This window comes from Oryctolagus cuniculus, chromosome 4, assembly GCF_964237555.1.
Source record: "Oryctolagus cuniculus chromosome 4, mOryCun1.1, whole genome shotgun sequence".
In the NCBI taxonomy this organism is placed as follows: domain Eukaryota; kingdom Metazoa; phylum Chordata; class Mammalia; order Lagomorpha; family Leporidae; genus Oryctolagus; species Oryctolagus cuniculus.
In genome coordinates, this window is record NC_091435.1 from 173,328,907 (window position 1) to 173,356,288 (window position 27,382).

At 44.7% G+C, this 27,382-nt stretch overlaps 1 protein-coding gene across 1 annotated transcript; it reads right to left on the reverse strand.

Annotated features, from left to right (window-relative positions):
- Positions 1–19,731: 19,731 nt before the first annotated feature.
- EPM2AIP1 (EPM2A interacting protein 1) lies at positions 19,732–27,287 on the reverse strand. The gene has a single exon (XM_070073002.1). It carries the CDS (start codon positions 27,151–27,153, stop codon positions 25,327–25,329), a length of 1,827 nt encoding a protein of 608 aa, XP_069929103.1. The 5' UTR covers positions 27,154–27,287; the 3' UTR covers positions 19,732–25,326.
- Positions 27,288–27,382: the final 95 nt, after the last annotated feature.

Sequence of the window (27,382 nt, forward strand, 5' to 3'; positions counted from 1 at the left end):
CTTGGATTCGGTCTGCCTGATTTAAGGCGGTAAGCGCCAGCAAAGCTCGACCAGAGTATGAGCTGCAGGTCACCGAAGATAGGCACGAACCAACACTAATAAGTCTCCCCCACAATAAGGCAATGAGAAGGCTTGGATTCGGTTTGCCTGATAGGTCTTGTAAGTCCCCTGCAGGCAGAGCAGAGCATGCGCTGCAGGGCACCGAACACAGGCACGCATCAGCGCCTAAAAACCTCCTCACAACATGGCGAAGAGAGGACCCGGATTCGGTTTTCCTGATTGATAGGACTTGTAAGAACCTGTGGCAACTCTAGCAAGTAGAGCAGAGTGTGTGCTGCGGGACACCGAAGACAGGCGCGTATCAACGCCAAAAAAAAATAAAAAGAAAGGGGGATCTGTGGGGAGCAGCTCGGACTAGACTAAGTTACTGGAATTAAGACTTATTCTATGCATCTGCTCTCCTCTGTGGGGAGCAGCTCGGACTAGACTAAGTTACTGGAATTAAGACTTATTCTATGCATCTGCTCTCCTACAATATGGCGCTGGGAGAGGAGAAAACAGCTTCTACCCAGCTGCCTCCAGTTCAACCAATAAACTGTAGGACTTGCTCCTGATTGGAGAGCAGCGTACTCGGCGTGTGGGCAGCCGAGTTAGGATTGGCAGAGGAGGACTATAAAGGAGGAGAGAGACGGCATGCACCAGGAACATCTATGGGGAACATCTAAGGGAACCCGTGCAGCCCCCGAGAAGAGTTGGCCGGCGGTGTGCCGCTCCCCTGCGGAAGTGGGGAATGCGGCCAGGGGGAACTGCCCTTCCACGGAGGTGGAAGGGATAGTAGCCAACCCAGGAAGAACCAGCAGCAAACCCGGGGAGGGCCGAGCAGACGAAAGAACAGCGCAGGGTCCTGTGTTGCTCCTCCATGAAGAGGGGGAGCGACATAATGGTGCCGTGACTCGGATATGAAGCCTAGGCAGGGTTTAGTGTTGCTCCTCCACGAAGAGGGGGAGCGACAATTTTATCTAATTATTTTATCTTTCTCAGTTATTAGTTGGAATTCTTCTGTAACAGCACTTTCAATCTACAATCATCTGGTTTCTCTGAAAAACAGTTCAAATAGATCAGGCAGGATAAATGCTTGTTTTTCTTCCTTTAATTACCAGTTTCAAAAATGAGTTGATACTCTAGCAGCCAGTGGGAAAAAATTCAATGAACTCACAAATATTTAAAATATTTACTTTAATCACTAAAATCATTTTTTTCTTAATGCTCTAATTTCCCAGGTTTAAAACATGGGAGGCCATTCACACAGGAGGCCATTCATTCAGTCAGTCATCATCAATAATAGTTTGTGGGTTTTTTTTTTTTTTTGGTTTTTGGTTTTTGGTTTTTTGTTTTTTGTTTTTTGTTTTTTTTTTTGGACAGGGAGAGTTAGAGAGAGAGAGACAGAGAGAAAGGTCTTCTTTCTGTTGGTTCACCCCCAAATGGCTGCTACAGCCGGCGCGCTGCGCTGATCCGAAGCCAGGAGCCAGGCACTTCCTCCTGCTCTCCCATGCGGGTGCAGGGCCCAAGCACTTGGACCATCCTCCACTGCCTTCCTGGGCCACAGCAGAGAGCTGGCCTGGAAGAGGAGCAACCAGGACAGAATCCGGCACCCCGACCAGGACTAGAACCCAGGGTACCAGCGCCGCAGGCAGAGGATTAGCCTAGTGAGCCGCGGCCCCGGCCATCAATAATAGTTTAAAAACACTTGGAGAAAGTATGAATTGGACTGGTATTTTTTTTTTAAGTTCTGATTATCAGTCCCAACATCAGTAAAACTGGGACATCCAGATATTACGTACTTCCTGACATGAGACAAAAGGAAACAGACAGCAACACTAGTGAAGAACCCACAATTTTAATTTAAGCAAACTTTTTTTTGAAAACATTTATTTATTTGAAAGGCAGAGAGAGAGAGGGAGAGACAAAGAGAGGTCTTCTATCTACTGGTTCACTCCCCCAAATGGCCACAATAGTCAAGGTTAGGCCATATCAAAGCCAGGGGCCAGTAGCTTCTTCCAGGTTTCCTACATGGGTGCCGGGGCCCAAGAACTCAGGCCGTCTTCTATTGCTTTCCCAGACTGTATTAGCATGGAGCTTGGGAAGTGTAGCAGCCATGACCAGCACCCACAGACCCAATCCTATATACTTAGATAGATAACCAAGTAAAAAAGAAGAAAACACAAATATTTGAATAGATGATTAGGAACATAGAGTACATTGTGTCATGTGCTACATAACAAGGATTTGGTCAATAATGGAACAATGCAGTGGAGGTCCCGTAAGATAGTGGAGCTAAAATTCCCTATTGCCTGGTGATACTATAGCCATTATAACATTGTTGCACAACACATTTCTCACCTTTGTGAAGCTGGTGTAATGAACCTACTATACTGTCAGTTATTTAAAAGTACAGCATGTACAGTTATGTACAATACCTAGTATGTTTTTTAGCATTTATTTGTTTAAAAGGCAGAGAGTTACAGAGAGATTCTCCATCTGCTAGCCCACTCCCCAAATGGCTACAACAGCCAGAGCTGGGCCAAGCCAAAGCCGGGAGCCTAGAACTCCATCTGGATCTCTAGATGGGTGGCAGGGGCCCACACCTGGGCCATCCTCCACTGCCTTCCCAGGCACATCAGCAGGGAGCCAGATGGGAAGTGGAGCAGATGGGACTCAAACCAGTGCTCATACGGGAGGCAGGTGGTGGCTAAACCCACTGTGCCATGATGCCAGCCCCAGTACCTAATACTTGATAATAACATTACTTGACAGGCCGGTGCCGTGGCTCACTAGGCTAATCCTCCGCCTAGTGGCGCCGGCATACTGGGTTCTAGTCCCAGTCGGGGCACCGGATTCTGTCCCGGTTGCCCCTATTCCAGGCCAGCTCTCTGCTAAGGCCCGGGAGTGCAGTGGAGGATGGCCCAAGTCCTTGGGCCCTGCACCCCATGGGAGACCGGGAGAAGCACCTGGCTCCTGCCATCGGATCAGCGCGGTGCGCTGGCCGCAGTGCATCAGCCGCGGCGGCCATTGGAGGGTGAACCAATGGAAAAAGGAAGACCTTTCTCTCTGTCTCTCTCTCTCACTGTCCACTCTGTCCAAAAAAAAAAATTACTTGACTACATTACTACTACTTTATGTATTTACTATACTGTACTTTTGATTGCTATTTTGGAAGTACACCTACATATTTAAAAAAAAAAGGCTTTCTGTAAGTACAGCAGCTCCACATTTGTACACATCGTGTTTACTGAGTATCTTGATGATATCAAGTGATTGACTTACACCATACAGTTTTTTGTTTTTGTTTTTGTTTTTGTTTTTTGACAGGCAGAGTGGACAATGAGAGAAAGAGACAGAGAGAAAGGTCTTTCTTTTCCATTGGTTCACCCTGCAATGGCCGCTGCGGCCGGCGCACCGCGCTGATCCGATGGCAGGAGCCAGGTGCTTCTCCTGGTCTCCCATGGGGTGCAGGGCCCAAGCACTTGGGCCATCCTCCACTGCACTCCTGGGCCACAGCAGAGAGCTGGCCTGGAAGAGGAGCAACCAGGACAGAACCCAATGCCCATATGGGATGCCACCATCTTTAAAAAAAAAAAAAAAAGACTTATTTATTTGAGAGTCAAAGTTACACACAGAGGGAAGGAGAGGCAAAGAGAGAGAGAAAGACAGAGATCCTCCATCTGATTGCTTGTTCACTCCCCAGTTGGCCACAATGGCGGGAGCTGCGCCAATCTGGAGACAGGAACTTCTTCCGGGTCTCCCACACAGGTACAGGGGCCCTGGACTTGGACCATCTTCTACTGCTTTCCCAGGCCATAGCAGAGAGTTGGATGGGAAGTGGAGCAGCTGGGACCCGAACTGGTGCCCATATTGCATGCCAGCACTTTAGGCGGCAGCTTTACCCACTATGCCACAGCTCTGGCTCCGGGATGGCAGCATCTTAGGCGGCAGCTTTAGCTGCCACACCACAACACCAGCCCTGACCATCTAGTTTTGTGTAAGAACATTCTATCATGTTTGCACAATAATGAAATCATGTTGTGACATATTTCCTAGATATATTTCATTGTTAAATAACACATGGTTATACATAAATAAATACCAGTTGGTTTTCTTTAAAGGGGTGAGCTTACATAATGTCAAGTACAGAAGGAAGTACAATTTATTTTCATTCAACATTTAGGTTAGTGAGCCGGCGCCGCGGCTCACTAGGCTAATCCTCCGCCTAGCGGCGCCAGCACACCGGGTTCTAGTCCCAGTCGGGGTTACGGATTCTGTCCCGGTTGCCCCTCTTCCAGGCCGGCTCTCTGCTATGGCCCGGGAGTGCAGTGGAGGATGGCCCAAGTACTTGGGCCCTGCACCCCATGGGAGACCAGGAGAAGCATCTGGCTCCTGCCTTCGGATCAGCGCGGTGCGCCAGCCGCAGCGTGGTGGCTGCAGTGCGCCGGCCGCGGCGGCCATTGGAGGGTGAACCAACGTCAAAGGAAGACCTTTCTCTCTATCTCTCTCTCTCACTGTCCACTCTGCCTGTCCAATAAAAAAAAAAAAAAACATTTATGTTAGCACTATTTTTTTAAGTCCTTATGATAGTCCAAATGTTCTCAAAACAGTCTCCTGAGAAGAGTATTAATTATCCCCTTTTACAGTATGGACAACTAAAGAAAGAAATTAAAGGTTAAGCAATTTGATGTACAACTAACTGGCCAAAGAGCTGAGGCTGGAAAACAGAGGTGAGCTCAGAATTGGCTTGTCTGTGTTTCTTAGACCCTGAACTCAGTCCACACTGGATCCTGATGCTGAAGAATATCATCAGGAAACACTGGGGGCACATCACAAGGGCCCCTCAAAGTTCATGAGAAATGGAATCAAAATTTAAGTGTAGGGCTGGATACTTAGCCTGGCAGTTAGGACTCTGTTTAAGATGTCCCTGTCCCACACTGGAATACTGGAGTTTGAAACCTGCCTCTGGCTGCTGATTCCGACTCTGGAAGGAAGTGGTGATGGCTCAGTAAGTGGGTCCCTGCTGCCCACCAACTGAAAGGTGATCTCTGTGAGTCCCACCTCCTGTGTCCCTGCCTGTGAGCTGATAATAGACTCTTTTGTGGGTTGAGCTGTGTCCCCCGACAAAGTCATATTAAAGTGCACACCCCAAGGGCTGACGCTATGGCACAGTAGGGTTAATCCTCCGCCTGCCGCACCTGCATCCCATGTGAGCAGCGGTTCTAGTCCCGAGTGCTCCTCTTCCTATCCGGCTCTCTGCTATGGCCTGGGAAGACAGTAGAAGATGGCCCAAGTGCTTGGGACCCTGCACCTGCATGGGAGACCAGGAAGAAGCACCTGGCTTCTGGCTTCGGATCAGCACAGCTCTGGCCTTTGTGGCCATTTGGGGAGTGAACCAATGGAAGGAAGACTTTTCTCTCTGTCTTTCCCTCTCACTGTAACTCTGCCTCTCAAATAAATAAATAAATAAAATCTTTTTAAAAATAACATAGAATGCTTACCCAGCACCTCAGAATGTGGCCTTACTTGGAAATATTGTTGTCGCAAATATAATGAGTTAGAATGAGGTCATAGTGAGTGGATGAGCTCCTAATCCAGCATGTGTCCTTATAAGAAGCCTGTCACACGAAGACAGAGACATGAGAGAATACTGTGTGAAACAGAGGCAGAGATTAGACTGACACATCCACAGACCAAGGGATGCCCAGAACCACACTGTCACCAGAAGCGAGGACAGAGGCATGGCACAAATTCTCCCTCAGAACTCTTGGAAGGGAAAAAAAATAAGAAATAAATCGTATTGCCACCTTGATTTTGGATTTGCAGGCTCCAGAGCTATGAGAAAACACATTTCTGCTGTTGTAAGTCACACATCTGTGGTACTTTGTTATGGCGGACAGAGAAAACTAAAAAGACTACAGTACAAAAGTAACCCAAGTACACCCCTGTTCTCAATAACACTTCAGCCCTGACCCTGGACTTCATGAGACTCTAGGACCCTGGCCCTGCTCTGACCATGCCCTTCCCTAGTGGGTGAGGATGTGCCCATTCAGTCTACACTTTTCCTACCTGGAACCCTGTAATTCCCTGACAAAATAGATCTGAGGGTGCCTTTAAGGGTTTGGCCAGGGATAAGCGCTTAGCCTATGGTTGACACATCCCACATTAGAGTGCCTGGATTTGGTTCCTGGCCCCTGTTCCTGATTCCAGATTTCTGCCAATACACTCTGGGAGAGAGCAGTAATGGGTCCAATGATTGGGTTCCTGCCACCCATGCAAGAGATCTGGATTGAGTTCATGGCTCCCAGTTCTGACCCCAGTCCAACTGGGGCCTTGAAGGTATTTGAGAAATAACAGTGGGTGGGAAAATTCTTTCTCTCTCCCTTTTTTCTCCCCTCTCTCTTGCCTTCCTCCCCTCCCTCGCAAATAAATAAATTTTTTTTTTCAAAAAAGAATCTTGCCAGTCCTGGCTCCTGAGTGTGTCCTCTTGAGACTGGACTGAGTGCCAGTGTAACACACCCTGACACAAGGAGTGGCCAAGGGGCATCTGTTTACCGTGTGTTGGGGAGCTGTAGGCAGAATTCAGACGTGCTGGGATGTCCACCTTGTGCACCTTGTTCTGTGGGACAAAAGATAGGATGAGAGAAAGGACAGGCCCTGGGGTATGGGTCTCCATTTGTAATCTTCTCTTGGCCCCTGACACTCAGGGGTGGCCTACACTCTTTAAAAAAAATTTTTATTTATTTATTTGAAAGTCAGGGTTACACAGAGTGAGAAGGAGAGGCAGAGAGAGAGAGAGAGAGAGGTCTTCCATCCACTAGTTCACTCCCCAATTGGCCGCAACGACTGGAGCTGTACCGACCCGAAGCCAGGAGCCAGGAGATTCCTCAGGGTCTCCCCCGCGGGTGCAGGGGCCTAAGAACCTGGGCCATCTTCCACTGCTTTCTCAGGTCACAGCAGAGAGCGGGATTGGAAGTGGAGCGGCTGGGACTCGAACCGGTGCCCATATGGGATGCTGGCACTGCAGGTGGCAGCCACAGCGCCAGTCCCAAGCCTAATCACTCTTAACCTCACAGACCAGGATTAACACCCAAGAAACGGGTCCTGGGCATGTTTGTTCATCACTCTGGCTGCGGCCTACACTTTCCTGCCTCATTGCTCTTGCTGTGTCTGGATTTGTACCCCTGTGGTTGGCCTCCCACATAGCCAACCTTAGCAACCAGGCCAGCCTCCGGTCCCCTTCCACCTTTCCCGCCCCCACCAGCTGCACCAGGCTTCTTAAGAATCTCAGTCCACTCCTGGCCCCAAAATGTGTTAAAACAGAGTTCACAAATTTAGTTGTATAAAGCACCGGGCACGTATGACATTGAGTGTATCTGTCCAGGTGTAAACACCACTGCGCAGCAAACTGGGCCAGTCAGGTTCCTTTGAATGTGGATCCAGCTAATAGATGATAGACTTGGTATAAAAAAAAATCTTCCGAGTTTTTATCTGATAGATACTGGAAAGCTTTTTTTATTATGTGAAAGTTCCCGTTCAACTAATTCAAATTTTCTTAATATATATTTTATTTAAAAGTCAGAGTTACACAGAGAGAGAAGAGGCAGAGAGAGAGAGAGGTCTTCCATCTGCTGGTTCGGTCCCCAAATGGCCGCAACTGCTGGAGCTGCCCCAATCTGAAGCCAGGAGCCAGGAGCTTCCTCCAGGTCTCCCACACGGTGCAGGGGCCCAAGGACTTGGACCATCTTCTACTGCTTTCCCAGGCCATAGCAGAGAGCTGGATCAGAAGAGGAGCAGCCGGGTCTCGAACCAGTGCCCATATGGGATGCTGGTGCTTTAGGCCAGGGCGTTAACCTGCTGCGCCACAGCGCCGGCCCCCTAATTCAAATGTTGACGGTGTCCAGCAAATAAAAGCCAGCCACAGACAGCACAGATAGGTCGGCATGTTTATTTGACGTCGGTAAAACTAAACACTTATGCCGGCTCTGGTTGGCAAGCTGTGGAAAGCTGGGAACTAAGCTCCACGTGATTTACCCTAACCTCACTGCACTCCAGTTTGAGGAACTAGCATTATTTTCACAGGTTGTTATTTTTGCAGCCTAATACGGCCTTCCCTCTGCTTTCCATCTGGTAAACTGCAAGAGCCCCAAACCAACTCATCTCCATCCACCACCACCTCCCATTGTAAACGTGTACTGACCTATCCAGCCAAACCCACGCATCTCCCCATTCTCACCACTTCCTGCTCCCAGCTCCTGATGTACGCCTATTACAGCCCTCATCTCATTGTTGGCCACTGTTGCTCCCAGCTCCTGATGTACACCTGTTACAGCCCTCATCTCATTGTTGGCCACTGTTTGTCATCTAGAGAGTGAGCATCTCAAAGTCTAGGATTTGACCACGCTCATTCTGTTCCCAGGTCTCTTAACTGACACGGTGCTTGTAGAATGTATCAAGGCATAAACTTACGGCACGTAACAGCAAGAGGCCAGTGGCATGAAGCTACTCTACAGAATTCCAAATGCGAACCCATGGCAATACTGGTCATGGTAAGAGCTCAAGGGTGCCACCAATATTTGCTAAGATGGTTAAGGAATTCGCATTTAGAACCAAGAGACTGATCCTCACTGCCAGAGAGAGGAAGAAGTGACAGATAATCAGGAAACAAACATAAAGGCTCAAAGCACTGAGGGCCTGCAGTGGGCTCTGGTGGGAAGGATGGGCCGTGGCCAGAATGACAAATGAAATACGGTGACTGGCAGGGAGGGTCCCCAAAGAGGACCTGGGGTGGTGGGGACAGGGGTGCGCAAGTGTTTCCAGCTACCCACTGACATGGGCGGAGCCACACTTGTAAAGGTGCTTGTTTCCCGTGGTGATGGGACCCTTACTTTTTTTCAGTCCTGGGGGAGCGTGTGATGCTAGGTTGGGCGCCACCGCGAGGCAGAAGTGTGCAGCTTGCAGGGCTCACGGGCGACTGGCGGCTCCCACTCCGGCGTCAGGTTTACAGACCCAACTCTGATGACAGCTACATACCGCACCCGGGCAACGGCTGAGGGCAAGCTCTGCACAGTCTGGCCCTCCCTGCCTCACAGGTACTCCCTGTCTGTGTTCTTACTCAGCCTGTAAACTCTGCAGGGACAGCTTTGTTCAGGAACCAGCACTCTGCAAGTGCTTAAAAAATATCTGCTTGGTGGATTTAGATGAAAAAGATATGGCAAATTCCTGTAACTTTTCGTCCATTTATTTATTGACCTATTTATTTAATGTTTTTAATGTGGAAGGCAGAAGAGACAGAGAGAGACCTTTCATCCGCTGGTCCACTCCCCAGATGCCCGCGACAGCCATGGCGGGGCCTGAGGGAAGCCAGGGTCCCAGAACTCAATCCAGGTCTTCCACGTGGGTGGCAGGGACCCTAATATTTGACCTGTCACCTGTGTGGGAAGCGGAGGAATTGTGACTTGAGCCCAAGCATTTTGACATGGGATGCAGGCATTCCAAGCAAGATGTTTTATTATTACTATTATTTGAAAGGCAGAGAGAGAGGAGGGTGTGTGTGTTTCATCCATTGCTTCACTCCCCCAATGGCTGAACAGCCAGAGCTGGTCCCTGATGGAGCTGTAGCCGGGAACTCTGTATGGGTCTCCCACATGGTTGAAGGAGCCCGACTACTTGGGCAATGTCCTGCTGTCTTCCTAGTGCATTAGCAGGGAGGTGGATTGGAAGCAGAGCAGTAGGACCGGAACCTTTGCTCCAGTATCAGATCCCGCCGTCTAGGGCAGCAGCTTAAACTGCTGTGCCACAGTGTCCTCTGCCCTCCTGCCATGTGAGGATGCAGTAAGAGTTGTCATCTGTGAAACGAGATTGAATAGCTATATAGGGGCTGGGAAGTGACACCTTACTGTGATTTTGATTTGAATTTCTCTCATGACAAAATGTTGAGTTTTTCTTTCAGTTTTTTTTTTTAATTAGACATTTGCATATTTGGAGATATGGCTATTCAAGTCTTTTGTCCATTTTGTAATTGAATGCTTTGCTTTTGTTGTTGAGTTGAAAAGTTCATCATATATTCTGGATATTAATCACTTCATATATGTGATTTGCAAGAATTTTCTCCTATTCTGTGAGTGTCTTTCCTTGGATACATGAAAGTTTTTCATTTGATGAAGTACAATTTATGTAAATTTGCTTAGACAAAGTGTAGAAACAACCCAAATGTCCACCAACTTATGAGCAGATAAACAAAATGTGGTGCATAATGTTACATTATTCAGCCATACAGGAAATCAAGTACTAATACATGTACAACATGAATGAGTATTAAAACATCATGCTAAGTGGTCCTTAGGCAAAAAAGATTCAGCTATAAAATAAGGATCCATGTTATTAAGTAGCTGTCTCCTTAGACAAACTTTACTGGGGGGCCGGCGCTGTGGCACAGCAGGTTAAAGCCCTGGCCTGAAGCGCCGGCATCCCATATGGGTGCCAGTTCTAGGTTCTAGTCCCAGCTGCTCCTCTTCCAATTCAGCTCTCTGCTAATGTGCCTGGAAAAGCAGTAGAAGATGGCCAAGTCCTTGGCCCCTGCACCCGCGTGGGAGACCCGGAAGAAGCTCCTGGTTCCTGGCTTCAGATGGCCCAGCTCCAGTCGTTGCAGCCATCTGGAGACTGAACCAGCAGATGGAAGACCTCTCTCTCCGTCTCTACCTCTCTCTATAACTCTGTCTTTCAAATAAATAATATAAATCTTAAAAAAGAAAACTTTACTGTCAGACTGTAGTATTGAAAGCAACAAAATTGCATAACAAAAAAATATATTAAATGAAATATACCAGACACAAAAGGACAAATACTGTGAGATTCTATTTATGTGAGGTACCTAGACAGTCATAGTGAAAAGAACAGAAAGTAGGATAGTGGTGATGGTGAATGGACTTAGTGCCCCTGAATTGTACACTTTAAAATGGTCAAAATAGAAAACTCTACGTGTATTTTGCCACAATACAAAAAAGAAAGCTGGTCTAGCTACATTAATATGAGATAAAAGAGAATTTAAGAAAAAACACATTACAGGGGGTCCCTTCATTATGATAAACAGTTGAAGTCACCAAGAATTCACATTTCTAAATGTATATGCATTGACATGTATAAGGCAAAAGGTAGAGCCTCAAAATGAAATGCACGATGCTGGGCAAAGATTTTAACAGAGTTATCGTAGTATTGATAGAACAGTTAGCCAAAAAGTTCTCCTTCACCTCAGGACCAGACGACGTGTTCAGAGACACTCACAGCAGTATTATTCATAATAGTTGCAGGCTGGAAACGACATAAATAGCCATCAGTGATATAAGGGCTAAATACAGTGCATTATGTACATCCAGCGGAATACTGCAGGCTACGAAGGTGAACTACAGCTACAGACACCATGGATACACTTAAAAATATAATGTCGAGGCCAGCGCCGTGGCTCACTAGGCTAATCCTCCACCTTGCGGCGCCGGCACACCGGGTTCTAGTCCCGGTCGGGGCGCCGGATTCTGTCCCGGTTGCCCCTCTTCCAGGCCAGCTCTCTGCTGTGGCCAGGGAGTGCAGTGGAGGATGGCCCAAGTGCTTGGGCCCTGCACCCCATGGGAGACCAGGAGAAGCACCTGGCTCCTGCCTTTGGATCAGCGCGGTGCACCGGCCGCATCACCCCGGCCGCGGCAGCCATTGGAGGGTGAACCAACGGCAAAAGGAAGACCTTTCTCTCTGTCTCTCTGTCTCACTGTCCACTCTGCCTGTCAAAAAAATAAATAAATAAATATATATATATATATATAATGTCGAGTAAACAAGGCTAGACTCAAAACAGTACATACTGTATTGGTCTACTTATGTGTAACTCAAAAGTAAGTCACGCTATTTTAAAAAGCAAAAAACATATTTCCGTATCATGCAGAACTGGATGTTTCCAATAAAGGGAAACGCTGTGATGGGAAAAGGGCCATGTGTCTGCAGGGCAGGAAGAGTTAGAGGGTGTTAATGGATACTTCTAGGGCTTGGAAAAATGTTACTTACGCTCTGGTTGATGGTTATTTGGGTACTTACTTAATAATAATTACTTAAGATACACATTTGTGTTTATGTACTATTCTGTATGAATGTATTCTATGTTATGATTTTAAAGATTTTCAAAATAAATTAGTGAAGCCCACATTCTAAGTTCTGAGGGAAAATAACTTTGGACCTAGAAATCTGTAACTAGTCAAGCTAGCCACGAAGATTGAAGACAGAATAAAGCCATTTGTACACCTGGAAGGATTCAGAGATTGTCCCACTGAAGAAGACTTAAACTGAAGAAGATAATATAAGATGTTGGCCAGGAAATCAAGTGTGAGGAATAGTCGAAAACAACAAATGATACAACTAATCCTAATGAAAAGAAAACCCAGGAGGACAGCTCACAGTGGGGTTTGAAAGAAATCCAACCAAATAAAATTGACTCCAAAAGGGAGTCAATGAGCCCCAAAAAGATGCCCTTAAGAAGAATTCTAGAATAGACTTGACTAATGTTAGAATAAGAAAAAAATGGCTTGACATCAGTGCTCTGACGAAGGCTTTTATTTCTCCCACTGTGGGAGGGAGGGGGTTAAAAATTCTAAGAACACAGGAAAATTATGATCCAAAATTAAAGTAAACCAATGGGGCATGAATTTGAGCATCCATGGCAGTTTAAAAAAAAAAAAAAAAAAGAACCGATGCAGTTTTCTAAGAATGGACCCTTTCAGAGGTCCAAGGTCAGGGCATTACAAGTATAGAAGGGAAATAATGTCATACCGATTTCATATTATTATTAATTACTTTAAACTTGTATCATCAAACTTTAGACCAAGTCTGGGAGTTCAGTTGTGATTTCTAAACAGAATGTAAACTTTTCTAATCTTGGCAATGTAGGAATAAAAGTAGAGTTCACAGAAACTGGGAATAGAAGTGGGAGGAGAAAGCCAAGAGACAGTGCTGAAAATCCAGAGAATTGAAAAAGTAGTAGTAGCAGTCTTCAGCAGGTGTTTGGTGCTGTGTCAAGATGCTGCTTGGGAATATACATCCCCTATTGGAGTGCTTGGGTCCAAGCCCCACTCCACCCCCAATTCCAGATCCCTGCTAATGCATACTCTGGGGGGTGATGTCTCAAGTAGTCGGCATGGGAATCCAGGTTGAATTCCTGGCTCTCCACTTTGGCCTGGCTCAGCCCCGGTTGTTATAGGCATATGGAGAGTGAACTGGCAGATGGCAGGTTGTCCCACTGTCTCTCTTGCCTTTTAAAAAAGAAAAAGTAAATAAATAAAAATTTTGAAAACAAATAGTTTAAGAACAGAATCAAAGTTTGTAAAAAAATAAATAACTACAAAGAAAACCAACAACATAAATATGAAAAACTGATGGTGCGGCCACTCTTGTGGCAAGCAAATTAAGCTGTTGCTTGCAATGCCAGCATCCCATATGGGTACACCGGTTTGCCACTTCCAATTTAGCTCCCTGATGTTGCATCTGGGACGGCATTGGAGGATGGTTCAAGTACTTAGGCCTCTGCCACCCATGTAGGTGACCCAAGATGGAGTTCCAAGCTGCTGGCTTTGGCCTGACCCAGTCCTGGCCATTGTGGACATTTGGGGACTGAACCAGAGGATAAGGGAATCTCCTTCTGTCACTCTGCCTTTCAAATAAATAAATCCTTAAAACAAAAAGACGGCCGGCGCCGCGGCTTACTAGGCTAATCCTCTGCCTTGCGGCGCTGGCACACCGGGTTCCAGTCCCGGTCAGGGCACCGGATTCTGTCCTGGTTGCCCCTCTTCCAGGCCAGCTCTCTGCTGTGGCCAGGGAGTGCAGTGGAGGATGGCCCAAGTGCTTGGGCCTTGCACCCCATGGGAGACCAGGAGAAGCACCTGGCTCCTGCCATCGGATCAGCGCGGTGCGCCGGCCGCAGCACGCCGGCTACGGCAGCCATTGGAGGGTGAACCAACGGCAAAGGAAGACCTTTCTCTCTGTCTCTCTCTCTCACTGTCTACTCTGCCTGTCAAAAAAAAAGACATCTATATTCTAGAAAAAAGAAAGAAAAAATTATGGTAAGGAGAAATGGGGAGGTATAAAGTACCTAAATGCTTATTAATAACAAGAGACAGTAAACACATTGTCTAGAGTTGATGAATTAAGCAATGTATATAAGTAATAAATTGGCAATATATAGAGATACATATAAAACAAAAGGACTAATATTAAAAAAGGTTACAAATGGCTGTTACTGAGGGACAAGTGGGTAAGGGCACTGAAGCTTTTTATTACGGACATGCTCTTGCCTGCAACCTAGCACCGTTAATTAAGCAGGCCCCTGTTGCCAGGGAAACCAGCTCTTCACTGATACTGAAGATAATGCTGAAGGCCGCTGTTCCCAAGCAACCCTTGTTATGAGCGATTCCACTTTCCAGAGCTACCGCTTGTTCCTGAGTCAGGCTATTCAGCTACCGGAAGCTCACACTTGCCATCTCGCCCTCTTTGCACCCTGTGACACTGGCTAAGGGGGCTGTGCCAGTCAGCAGGCACCCGCTGCCTTTGTTTTGTTACAAACAAACTTGCTCCTGAGAAATGAGTAGGTGCTGTTCTATAAATGATACACACTGACACACATAGAATATCAAAATCACATCATTTTTTCCATACTTGCTTCCTTGACTCCAAGAGGGGTTGGGAGAAGAGGAAGGACTCTTTTGTTCAAATACCAATTATGTCGAAGTATAAAGAACGCAAAGCTCACAGTTTATTCATTATATGGCTTGATGAATTGTGACAAATACACACCTGGGAACCAGCACCATGTCCAGAAGTGAATACTTCCATCAAACTGGAAGTCCCTCCTTGAAACTGTCTGGCGAGTGGCACCTCCATTCTCCCATGTCCCCCACCGGCCTCCCTACTTTCCCCAGCACTGCTCCCACCCCTCCATGCCTGGCAGCCACTGCTGTGATTTGTCGCCATAATTTGACTTCTGCTGTTGATCTTAAAAAAAAAGAGAGAGAAGCTTTTCTCTGTGACCAGTTTTTCTCAGGATAATATATTTTTAATTTTTATTTTATTTGAAATGATAAAAGTAGATCTTCCATCTTCTGGTTCACTCCCCAGATGCTTGCAATAGCCAGAACTGATGCAGCAGGCCGAAGCCAGGAGCCTAGAATTTAATCCACATCTTGTGCACGAGTGGCAGGGATCCAAGGACTTGCGTCATCGCCTCTCAGTGTGCATTAGCAGGAAACTGGCATCAGGAAAAGAGCTGGGACTTGAACTCACACACTCAGTGTGGAATGTGGACATGCCGCGTGGCATCTTAACAGCCACGCCAAATGCTCACCTCAGAATAATGTTTTTTACATTCTTCCATATTGTTATGTGTATCAGCAGTTTGTTCCAGATTAGCATTCCATTGTATAACCAGAAAACATTGCTTATTCATTTCCTATTGGTGTACATTTGGTCTGTTCTCCATTTTTGGTTATCATAAATAAAGCTACCACTAATATTCTTGAACAGTGAATGTTTTGAATGTTTTTGTGGACACACATTTTTATTTCTCTTAAGAATGTGCACAAGAATAAAATTGCTGAGGTGTACAATGAGATTGTTTAACTTCACAGGTTCTGAAACTTGATCTTTTTAAATTGTGATAAAATACATAATGGAAACACTGTGTTCACTATTTTTAACTGTCGAGTTCAGTGGTATTAAGGACATTCACACTGTACAACCATTAATCACCAAACTGTTTTCTTACAGAACTGAAATTCTTTATGCATTAAATAACAACTCCCATTTTCCCTCCTGCACAGCCCCTAGTAACTGCTATTCTTCTTTCTGAACCTATGAACTTTTCTACAGTAGCCCCCTTTTATCCACAGTCTCATTCTCCATGGTTCAGTTCCTGGAGAGTCATCTGAGGTCTGAAGATATTAAACAGAATTCCAGAAATAAAGAATTCATAAATTTTAAATTGTGCACTGTCCTAGGTGGCAGGATGAAACCTTGTCCCACTAGAATGTGAATGAATCTTCCCTTTGTCCAGTGTACTCATGCTGTATACACTCCATGCCTATTAGTCACCTAGAAGTTGTCTTCGTTAGCAGATGGGCCTGTGGTAATACACTCTTGTTATACTTAACAATGGTCCTAAAGAGCAAGAGTACTGAGGCTGGCAATTTGGATCCACCAAAGGGAAGTCGTGAAGTGCTTCCTTAAAGTGAAAAGGAGAAAGTTCTCAATAAGGAAGGAAAAAAAGCCATATACTAAGGACTCTAGTAGGTCTGTAGTAAGAACAAATCCCTGAAATTGTGAAGAAAGACAAGTTTCCATTTGAGTATGTTATTGTGGTTAGTCTTTGACTGAATCTGGCCTATAAACTTTATCATGGATATGTATGTACAGACATCGGTATTATCTGGATTCAGGCATCCACTGTGGATAAGGAGAATCTACTGTTCTCTAGGTACCTTCGCCTAAGTGTTATGAAACAGTGTTCATCTTATTGCAACCAGCTTATTTCACTCAGCTTCATATTCTCAGGCTTCATCATGTTGTAGCACATGTTAAACGGTCTGTCCTTTTTAAGACTAAATACTATTCCATTGCATGTACACACATTCTGCTTATGCACTCACCTGTTAATGAACACTTGAGTTCACCTTTGGTCTATTGTGAATAAAGTTGTTATAAACATATTCAAGTCCCTGATTTCAATTATTTTGAGTATGTACCAGAACTGGAATTGTTGGCATTGTGGCACAGTGGGCAACCTGTATCGAAGCACTGGTTCAAGTCCCAGCTGCTCTGCTTCTGACCTGGCTCCTTGGTAATCCACCTGGAACAGCAGTGAAGGACACAGTGCTTGGGGCCCTGCTCCCCATGTGGGAGAGTTTCCTGGCCCTGGCTTTGGCCAGGACCAGCCTGACTGCTGCAGCCATTTGGGAAGCAGATGAGAGTGCTCTCTCTCCTCTCTCCTCCCCCGCCACCTGTCACATGGGAGGCCCAGAAGCTCCTGGCTTCATATGAGCCCAGCTCTGGCCACTGAGACCATCTGGGAGTGAACCATTAGATGGAAGATCTCTCTCCCTCTGTAACTGCCTTTCAAATACATTTTTTATAAAAGGAGACCTTAATTAATTGGGAAATTTCTGGGACAGGCAATGTAGCACAGCAAGTTGAGCCGATGCTTCGGATGCCCACAACCCACGCTGGAGTGCCTTTTGGGAGTCCCAGCTACTCCATCTCTATTCCGTTTCCTGCTAATGCTCCTGGGAAGCAGCAGATAATGGTTCAAGTAGTTGCCGGCGCTGCAGCTCACTAGGCTAATCCTCTGCCTGCAGTGCCAGCACCCTGAGTTCTAGTCCCAGTTGCTCCTCTTCCAGTCCAGCTCTCTGCTGTGGCCCGGGAAGGCAGTGCAGGATGGCCCAAGTGCTTGGGCCCTGCACCCACATGGGAGAGCAGGAGGAAGTGCCTGGCTCCTGGCTTCGGATCGGTGCAGCGGGCCGGCCGTAGCGGCCATGGGGTGGGGTGGGGGACCAATGGGAGGAAGACCTTTCTCTTTGTGTCTGTCAAAAAAAAAAAAAAAAAAAAAAAGGTTCAAGTAGTTAGGTTCCTGCCACCTGGGTGGGAGACCTGGATGTAGTTCCTGGCTCCTGGCTTCAGCCAGGCCTAGCCCTGGCTGTTGCATTTGGGAAGTGACCAGCAGATGGAAATGCCTTTCAAATAAATAAATCTTTTAAAAAAATCCTAGAAAAACATTGAAATATGTAATAGAATGGAAAAGTTGAAAAATACTAATTTTTTTATTTATTTGACAGGTAGAGTTATAGACAAAGAAACAGAGAAAGGTCTTCTTTACATTGGTTCACTTCCCAAATGGCCGCTACGGCCAGCGCTGCGCCAATCCGAAGCCAGGAGCCAGGTGCTTCCTCCTGGTCTCCCATGCGGATGTAGGGCCCAAGCACCTGGGCCATCCTCCACTGCCTTCCCGGGCCACAGCAGAGAGCTGGACTGGAAGAGGAGCAACCAGGACTAGAACCTGGCACCCATATGGGATGCCGGCACCACAGGCAGAGGATTAACCAAGTGAGCCAGGGTGCTGGCCCCAAGAAACTACTTTAAGTGGTACCAGCCTCATTCTTTTCAGATTAAAATTCCTTCCAAATCTCCTGACCTGGAATGTGATGGTGTTAAGTAGGTAACTAGGTCATAAAGGTGCTCATAGGCAGACATGAGGAAAGCTCGTTCTTCCTGCTCTCTGCAATTATATCAGGATGTATGAGAAGCTGGCTATCTGTAAATCAGCAGAGGTGATCCCTAACCAGACACCAGATCTGACACCTTGATCTTGGTCTTCCCAGCCTCCAGGACCGTGGGAAAAGTTGTTTAAGACACTTAGTCCAATATAATTTGCTATAGTAGTCTGATCTAAGCCATCTCCTTACAGTGCTTCTCCAACCCTACCCCTCATTTCAAAACCAAATGCAAAACTTTGGGAGTGATGCTAGTTATGAATGTGGTTTCATGTATGTCAAAATCAATGTTCTTTAAATAGGTGCAGTTTCTTGTACTTCAACTGTATACCAATAAAACTGTAAGAAAAATGCAGTTTAATAACCAAAATTTTTTGGTTGTTTTATAGTAACCAATGGCATGGGGCCAGTGCTGTGGCACAGTGGATTAACACCCTGGCCTGAAGTGCCAGCATCCCATATGGGTGCTGGTTCTAGTCCTGGCTGCTCCACTTCCTGTCCAGCTCTCTGCTATGACCCGGGATAGCAGTAGAGGATGGCCCAAGTCCTTCAGCCCCTGCACTCACATGGGAGACCGGAAGAAGCTCCTGGCTCCTGATCAGTGCAGCTCCGGCCATCGCAGACATCTGGGGAGTGAACCAGCGGATGGAAGACCTCTCTCTCTCTGCGTAACTTTCAAATAAATAAATCTTAAAAAAAGCAATGGTACAACCTTTTAGGAGGTCCCTTATTATGACTGTTCTAGTTTGGACTTACTATCAGTACTTTACTTATTCCTGGTTTCCTACCCCTGTTCAAACTCAGCTCTCAACCCCCCCTAACCCTCATAGAACTGAATAATTTTGACAGTGTCATAACCAAGCTGAATTCTAATTCATAATCAGTAGAACTAAAATACAAGATCTACATTTCTTGAATTTATCAATGTTAATTTATCAATGAATTTTTTTTTTTCCCTCCAGGAGTTAAACATTAGTGTTACTTAGGATAACTCATTTATTATAAACCAGTGTTCTGTCCTTCTGTCCTATGTCAAAACTACCTGCTCCGAATTCCTTTTCAAGGGCAAGGCCAAATCATTTATTTTCATTCCCAAATTACCAAGTGCAGTGGTTAGTACAAAGTGAGGAGGACCTGGATAAATGATATAATGCAGTGTCAGGTAGGAAAAAGGGTATGTGTGAACATAAATTATGCAAGGTTTTTAGGCCATGATAAAAACTGTGATAAAAAGCCACTGGAGGATTTTGAGCAGAGAAGTGGTACTGTCAGATTTATGATCACTCTGGTTGGTGTGTGAAGAATAAACCGTATGAGAGAGACACGGAAGCAGGGTGCATATCAAAGAAAATGCCAACAGCATTTAGTCAACATGTTAACTGAAAGACACATACAAAAATTTTTCATATCAACTTTATTTATAATGACCACAAACTAGAAATAACCCAAATTTCTACCAACAGAATAGATAAATTGTGATACAGTCATATAATGGAATACTACACAAATGTTAAAAACGAACTGCAGCTACATACAACGTTGATTACTCTCACTGACATATTGAACAAAAGACACACAAAGTGCGTAATTATTCTACTTACATAAAGCTTTGAAACTAATCCATGGTGATAAAGGTCAGAATAGTAGTTATGTGTGAGAGGGGCATAAAGGGTGTATATAAAAATCCACTAAGGTGTACACTTAATATTTATACACTTTTAAGTTTTACTTCAATGAAAAGAAAAAAAACCACATTCAAAAAATTCTCTAACTGGAGAGATATAGAGACATGTTAACCAGTAGTATTGTTTTCCAAGTATTTCTGGTTTTCTTCCCAGGTATACAGAAGGATGAAATTCCTTGAACTTCAGTGTGACCATGTGCTTTAAAGGACCTATAAATTACTAGCCAAACTTCTTTTTTCAGTTCCCAAAGTGAAAAGTCACACCCCAAATGGCACATGCTTTATCAACCTGGGTCCCAGAAAATGAGAACTTAAAAGCAAAATTTTTCCATGAAGGGTCGCATAATAATTACTTCAGGCTTTGTGGGGCATACATTCTGTCACAACTACTCAACTCTACTATTGTAAAATGAAAGCAGCCACAGACATATATAAATGGACAAGGCTGTATTCCAATAATACTTAAAGAAAAAAGCAGCAGGACGTATTTTGCCTGTGAGCTGAAGTTTGTCCACCCCTGTCTGTCCACATGAAGGAAAGAAGTCCCTGGCTACGTCTCAACAGACAAGGGTGTATGACACTGAGACTTTGCAACTGATATCCCATGTAAACTGGCCCACCTGGACACAGAAACTGGCTATTAAAAACCTTAAAACTAAAATACTTCAATTCAGCTTAGTGGGTTAGCTGACAGGTACTCAGGAAATTGCTACTGGAAGATGGAAAAAATTTAGAGGAAATTCACATTTTGGAGAGGTGAAACTGTCCCTTGAGATTAACTATAAGACAAATAATCTACACTTTGCTAAAGAAAAAGACAGGAAAACAAAATATCTTGTGGTTGCTACTGCTGCATTTGACAAAATGTACAGCAAAAAGATGAACTCAGAAAAGAACTGTCAGTTTGTGGGCAGAAGTGAAAAGGGGTAGAAAATTCACAAACTCAAGTACTTGGTAAGATGAGACAATTTCTCAATTACAAAAAGGTAAAAATGAGAAACCCTTTAACTCAAAGGTTGATTAAACTTGGTTTTGCAGCAAAGATCAAACCACTGATGACTATCATACCTACTATGAGGACATCTGAATGAGTTCATGTGTCCCCCGACTAAGTCCAACTAAGAGTATAATACTATTTGATCCCTAAAATTGAACAAAATGGCTTAAGGGGAAAAAAGAGATTAAGGATATGGCTCTCCAAAGAGCCGGGAAAGCTCTGGTTATCTAGAAATGAAGTTCACAGAGGCATGAGAACAAGAAAGCAAAAAGACAGAGCAAACCTTAAAAGTACACATTAACTAGACATCACTTTTAGATTATTCCACTTGAGGAAGTGATGAAGATATTCTGTAGGTAGGAAAGCAAGTGAAATGAATATCTAGTGATCAGAATGGCTAAGTCATTCTAATATTTTATTAAATTTACTTACTTTTAAATCCCAGAAGAGCCAGAAACCACCTGTAAAGAAAGTAGCAAGTAAATAGCATGCCGTTTTCTTCTAGAGTTTGATGCCTACAAAATGAAAAATGGATATTAACTCTTAAGCACTATTTTTTTCTAATATTGAATGTAACTTTTTAATTACTGAAGTACTGTCTTAGTTCACTAGTTTTCTTATCTCTTTTCTCTATATGTAAGTTCCCTTGGAATTCTGCATTTGGAAATTTAAAAAAATGAAGACACTGTATCATAGGTGCACAAATTTAATATTACACAGTAGACTTACTTGAGTATACCTGGGTTTGAATCCTGACTTTACTAATGTTTCCTAGGGAAAACTGCAATCTGTTTATTTCCTTAACACTGACATAATAAGGATTTGAGTCACATGCCAAGCACCACACTAAATTCTGGGAATACAACATAAGCTCCCTACTCACAAAGAACTTAGTTTCACTTCTTAATTTGTAATATGTGGATAACAATCACCCAATGAACAGTCTAAGGAAGGATGACTATGCAGGTCAAACGAGATTGTGAATTTCAAAGATCATAAAATACTACACACTTATTCAAGTATTTACTGAAATGCCAGGCACTGCGCTAAGCACTAGATATAATAGTGAGCAAGGCTTATGTGGTCCCTGTCCTTATAAAGATTACAGTCTAGCAGTGATCAATAAGCAGTAAGTGTGCTAAGTATGTGGTAAGGGTACCTAGTCTACTAGATGAGTCTACAAGAGGGCATAAATGAAAGATTCTTTGATGAAGTGGCATATAAACTTAGACCTGAAAGATTCACAGAAATTAGTTTTTAATCCTAAAAGCAGTGCTGAATGCAGTAGAGTGTTATGACCAGATCGGTTTTCTGGAACAATCTGGCTACAGTGCAGAAAGGAATAAATATCAGAGACTAATAAGGAGACTGTTGCTATAATTTAGGTAGGTTGATAGCCTGAAACAGCACAGTGCACTGCAAAATCGGGAAGTCATGGGAAACTCGGTTTTTGGGCTGGGCAAGGCTCACTGAATGGCTGGTAGTAGTATCATCTATTCAAATAGGGAGCATGAGAGGAGCAACAAGTTTGGTGGCAAGAACAATGGTATGTTGTGGTGCCTGTGAGACAGCAAAAGGGACTTGTTAATAACCAGACTTATGAATTAGAAAAGATATGTAAAGGAGATAGGAATTCAGGGGTCATTTTCATGTGGGTGGTCATTGAAGCCATGAAAGGAAATGGGATCACTGAGGGAGATAACAGAAGGCAGCCTCAAACAAACCAACAAACGAAAACCTAAGAACAAATATTTAAGGGAAGAGGAACCTGTAAAGATTAAAAAAAAAAAAAAAGTATACCTGTAGATGGTTACCTCCTCAAAGCTACAGTAATACTGACAAGGACTTCGTGAGCCTGGTGGAACAGTTTAGGTGGCAATGAGACTGGAAATACAAATATTTCAAGAAAACTAGTAGGAACAGGAGAAACAGGGAAGTAACTGCTAAGAACAGAGTTTTCTTTTTTTAAAAAAATAGTACTTATTTTAACTATATTCACTGATAAAACAGACCAGTAACAACCATTATTTATACCAAAGGAAAAATTAGACTGCCATGCAGTTACAGAAATATTTATACAGAAAACAGTAAAATACTTTTTTTTTCCACAAACAAGACTAGTGTATAGCAAATTCTCTATTGCTGAGGGTCAATTTAAAATCCTTGGCTTCTATCCCCTCCTTAACTCAGTGTTGGAAACTATGTTGCAAACTAATTTTATTATCACTGTAAGCAAAAACATACTAGAACATCACAAAATGTACAACATTTCACTTTTAAGAACTGGGGTTAGAAAGCAAAACAGCTCTCAGGTCTTCCAATCTTTCAAGTAACAAAGCATTTGTATGAAAGAGAATACTCAAAGCTATTGGAAAACTACCGGTAGATTCTCCCTGTTTTAAATCTGAACCTGATCATTCTTGATAGGTATCTCATCAATATATTAACTTTTTTTTCTGTCCCAAACTAAATATGTACAACAGAATACAGTCCTTTAATCCAATACTACTTACTGATTTGTAAGTGGTATTGTGAGGTACTAGAACCTACCAGCTTTCATTGCACCTTACCAGCCAGACTTGGAATTTGGAATTAGACTCCCCTATCAAGCCAGTTTTCCCAACTTGCCCTTCTAATTTTATTCTACCGGTAATTTGCCCTGTCCCTAGAAATATGTTAATCTACATTGGGGTCAACTGACACTTTAGAAGGGTTAAGTTGTTCACTGTTGACAGGCTATCATATACACTGCAGGGGATGTGGGTCTTTAGGCTTATAATACTAGCCGAACCCCCTGGGAAATATGACAACCAAAAAAGTGCCCCTACACTTCCCAGCATCCTCTGGAAGGAGGGTTTACTGGCCCTGGTTGACAACCACTGACACAACTTTGGTTCTTAGTCTCTTACATATCTATCATGGTTGCTCAGGTACCAGCTTCTAAATTCTTGGTTGTATCCGCGTTCATTCAATTTGCCAGCTGGAATGTGTTGCAATAATTAAGACAGGACTTTAGCACAACAGTTTTCATATTATATTTGTGGGAGGATCTACAATTTGAGTCCTGTGTTAAAATCAGTTTGGATACTGGACTTTACTGCAAGATTATCTTTTTTTTTCCAAGTTAACACCAGTTTGAAACTTGTTTTAGCACAAAGCAGATATCTTACTAGAAATATGCAATTACTACCATCTGTGCACACAGCTGCTTCTTGAGAATATTTCTACTTGTGCACTGTCTTAAATACAGAATGTACAGAACAGTTTCACACTCTAGAATAAATCCATTTCCAGCAGCTAACACAACTATATCACTTTGAAATAAAGTTTTTCCTTTAAGCAGGATTTCTTTATAAAGCAGTAACACCCATGCAGCTAGGACAAGTAAGCTAAAGTATCCTGATCCTGGAGAGCAAAAATCTTTTTTCCTCACCCTTTTTGACAGGGTCAACTGCTTTCTAGAGTAGGAAAAAAAAAAAAAAATGACAACGGTTAAGATTCTATACTTACCGTAGTCCTTTTATAGGCAAGCTGACAAAACAGCCCCCAGTTGTGACACAGGGGAAATCCCCAGTATCTGGTTACTCTTAAATCAAAATTGCAGGAAATCTCCTAAATCAGCAACTTAAAAAATAATTCTTGCTTCTCTAACTACAGTTTCATTTGATTGCTCCCTCTACTGGTAATATCAGTATCTTTGGAGTAGGTAGGGGGGTAAATGAGAGGGAGGAAATCTGTCAATATTTATTTCAGACTCAGAAATACGTTTTAAAAAAATAGTCTCAAACATTTTGTTAGACAAAATACCTCCACTGTATGTACCTTCTTTCATTTCAGAAACTTACACACTTGTTATGTCAGTTTCTGCAAACTGTTTCAAACACACACTTAAGGAGTTGACAATTTCAGACTATGGGTCTTAGAAATTTAACACTTCATTAAAATAAGAGCTAAAATTTTTGGCATATATCTTCAGGACACCTCAAAAACAAACTTTTAATTCAACTCAACATTATCAATACTAAAGTTCTTTAAAATCAATATCATAAAAGTAAAAGGCAACGATTTTGTCATTAAACTGTTTTTAAAAAGGTGGTATTCTCATGTTTCAGTCCCATGCTGCCATTTGAGATGAAAAAAAAAAAAAAAAAGACAACTGTCAGAGGATTTGAATTGAGACCCATCTGGACAGCTGGCAATAAACTTGGTGCTTTCCCACAATCCCAATTAGTAAAATTAAAAAAAAAAAAAAAAAACTTTTTGCGTTTAGAATTGAATTCTTGTTGAGCTTTTCAAAGTTGTACTACAAAAGCTTATTGATTAGATTCATTTCTTCCTCTCACAAGATCATCCCAATGGGGCTCCATTTCAGTTGTGGCAACCCGAAACAGGGCTTGCAGATGCTCATCTGTCAAGGGTTGGCTCAAAGTGTGTTGGTTTTGAGTTAAATAGGAAAAAGCCTTCTCGCAGATTTGGTTACTATCAAACAAAGATGCCACCTTATAGGCAACTCCTTTGATAATTGGGTAAGATTCAGCAGACAACCCAGCATAGAACTGGCCCAAGTCTTTGATTCTGTAGTCATTCCAAAGGCTAGTGTTTGCCTGAAGTTTTGTTAGCTCCACCCTTACTGAAATTGGTGCATATTCAGGCTTAAAGTTAAATGGATTTGCAAAAAGTTCTAAGTCCTTTTTAATGAACTTGAGATCCTTAAAATGTCTCTCAAATTCTTTTTGTAGCCGACAGATTACCATCTGATACCTATCAGGATCAAATATCTTTTGATCTTCCTTAAACTGCTGTTTAAGCTCATCAACAAGTTCTCTGAAGGCAGGAAAATGTGTGAGATTTCTTTCCTCAATATGTCTTTGAAATAAATTCAGCTTAACTTCAAAAGCACAGATATGGTCAAAGGCAGCAGCAGCAAAGACCTTAGTAATCTGCAATTCTTCACTGAGTTCGCGAAGGTGGTCCATTATATCCACCAAAAAACCAAAGTCACAAAGCCACTGCTTGTCTGAGAAATGGACTGTGGTTGCCCCGACTGAAACCAAGAATGCTTCTATTTCTTTTCTTAGCGAGAATATCACTTTTAACGTCTTCCCTCTTCTAAGCCAATTGTTCAGACAACGTCCATTCACCCTTTCCCCATGCTCTGATTCGGACTGGGTTAGTAAAGGCTGAAACTCGGGTCGCCTAACACCTCTGGTCTTAATCAAAACTATCCACTCGGAGATAGTATTTATGATCTGGTTGACGTCCACATCGTAGGAAGTCAAGAGTTCCAGGTGAAGAAACCCTGAATAATGGATAACATTCCAACAGTTGGGGCTCACCGCCTTCTCTCGCATGTAGGACACCAACCCCGAGTTCTCCCCGATCATTCTCAAAGTGTGAGTCGTGGTCAGCCCGACCATGCGCTGCAAGCTCAGCCCGGCCGTCTGCAGGGCCTCCAGGATGGCCGACATGAGCGCGCCGACGCTGAAGTGGTGAGTCAGGTTGATCATGGTCAGGAGGTCTTCCTGCACCTCCAGGTCCGGGCCCACGCCGCGGATAAAGACCAGGAGGTAGTTCTCGTAGGCCACGAAGGCCTGGTCGTCCAAGGCAAGCGAGTAGGCTTTGAAGTCCCGGGCCCGGCGGAAGAGCTGCGCGCGCAGGTTCTTGTCGATGTTCAGCATCCTCTGCCTGGCGACCTCGGGGGACAGGTCGATGCCCTCCAGGACGCCCACGTGCTCGGGCAGCACCTCCCTCAGGAACACCTCCATGCACTGGTAGACGAAGTCGCCCTCCGCCCAGCCGCGGCCTTTCAGGGCCAGCAGGCGGCAGAGCCCGAGCCCCGCGCGGGCGGCGCGCTCCTCGGGCGTGAGCGGGCCGGCGCCGGGCACCTCGCCCTGCCGCAGCCGCTCCACCAGGGCCGCGCGCTCGCCCTCCGCCGCGTACCGCTCGTAGTACTCGTGCTCGGCCTCGTAGTGGCGCCTCACGTCGCGCTCGCGGGTGGACGCGACCAGGCGGCGGCACACCAGGCACAGGGCGCCGTCGCCCTCCGGCGGCTCCACCACCAGGTAGCGCTGGGTCCACTCGGGCCGGAACACCAGAGCCTCGTCGACCTCCATCTTGCTCCTCTTGGGCGTCACCCACATTCTGCGGGAGGCCACCAGCGCGGGGCCCACCTCAGAGAGGCCGCAGGGAGAGGGGAGGAGCCGGCGCAGCCCCGGGCGCCGCCCCCGCTCTGCGCCAAATCACCTCAGCGGGCCGACGCCGGCCTCCGGCCATGGCGCCCGCCTTCCTATTGGCTGGACATTCCGTAGTCCCTGCGGCTCCGGGGAGCGAGCCAATGAGAACAGTGGCCGGCGGGCCCTGCTGCGCATG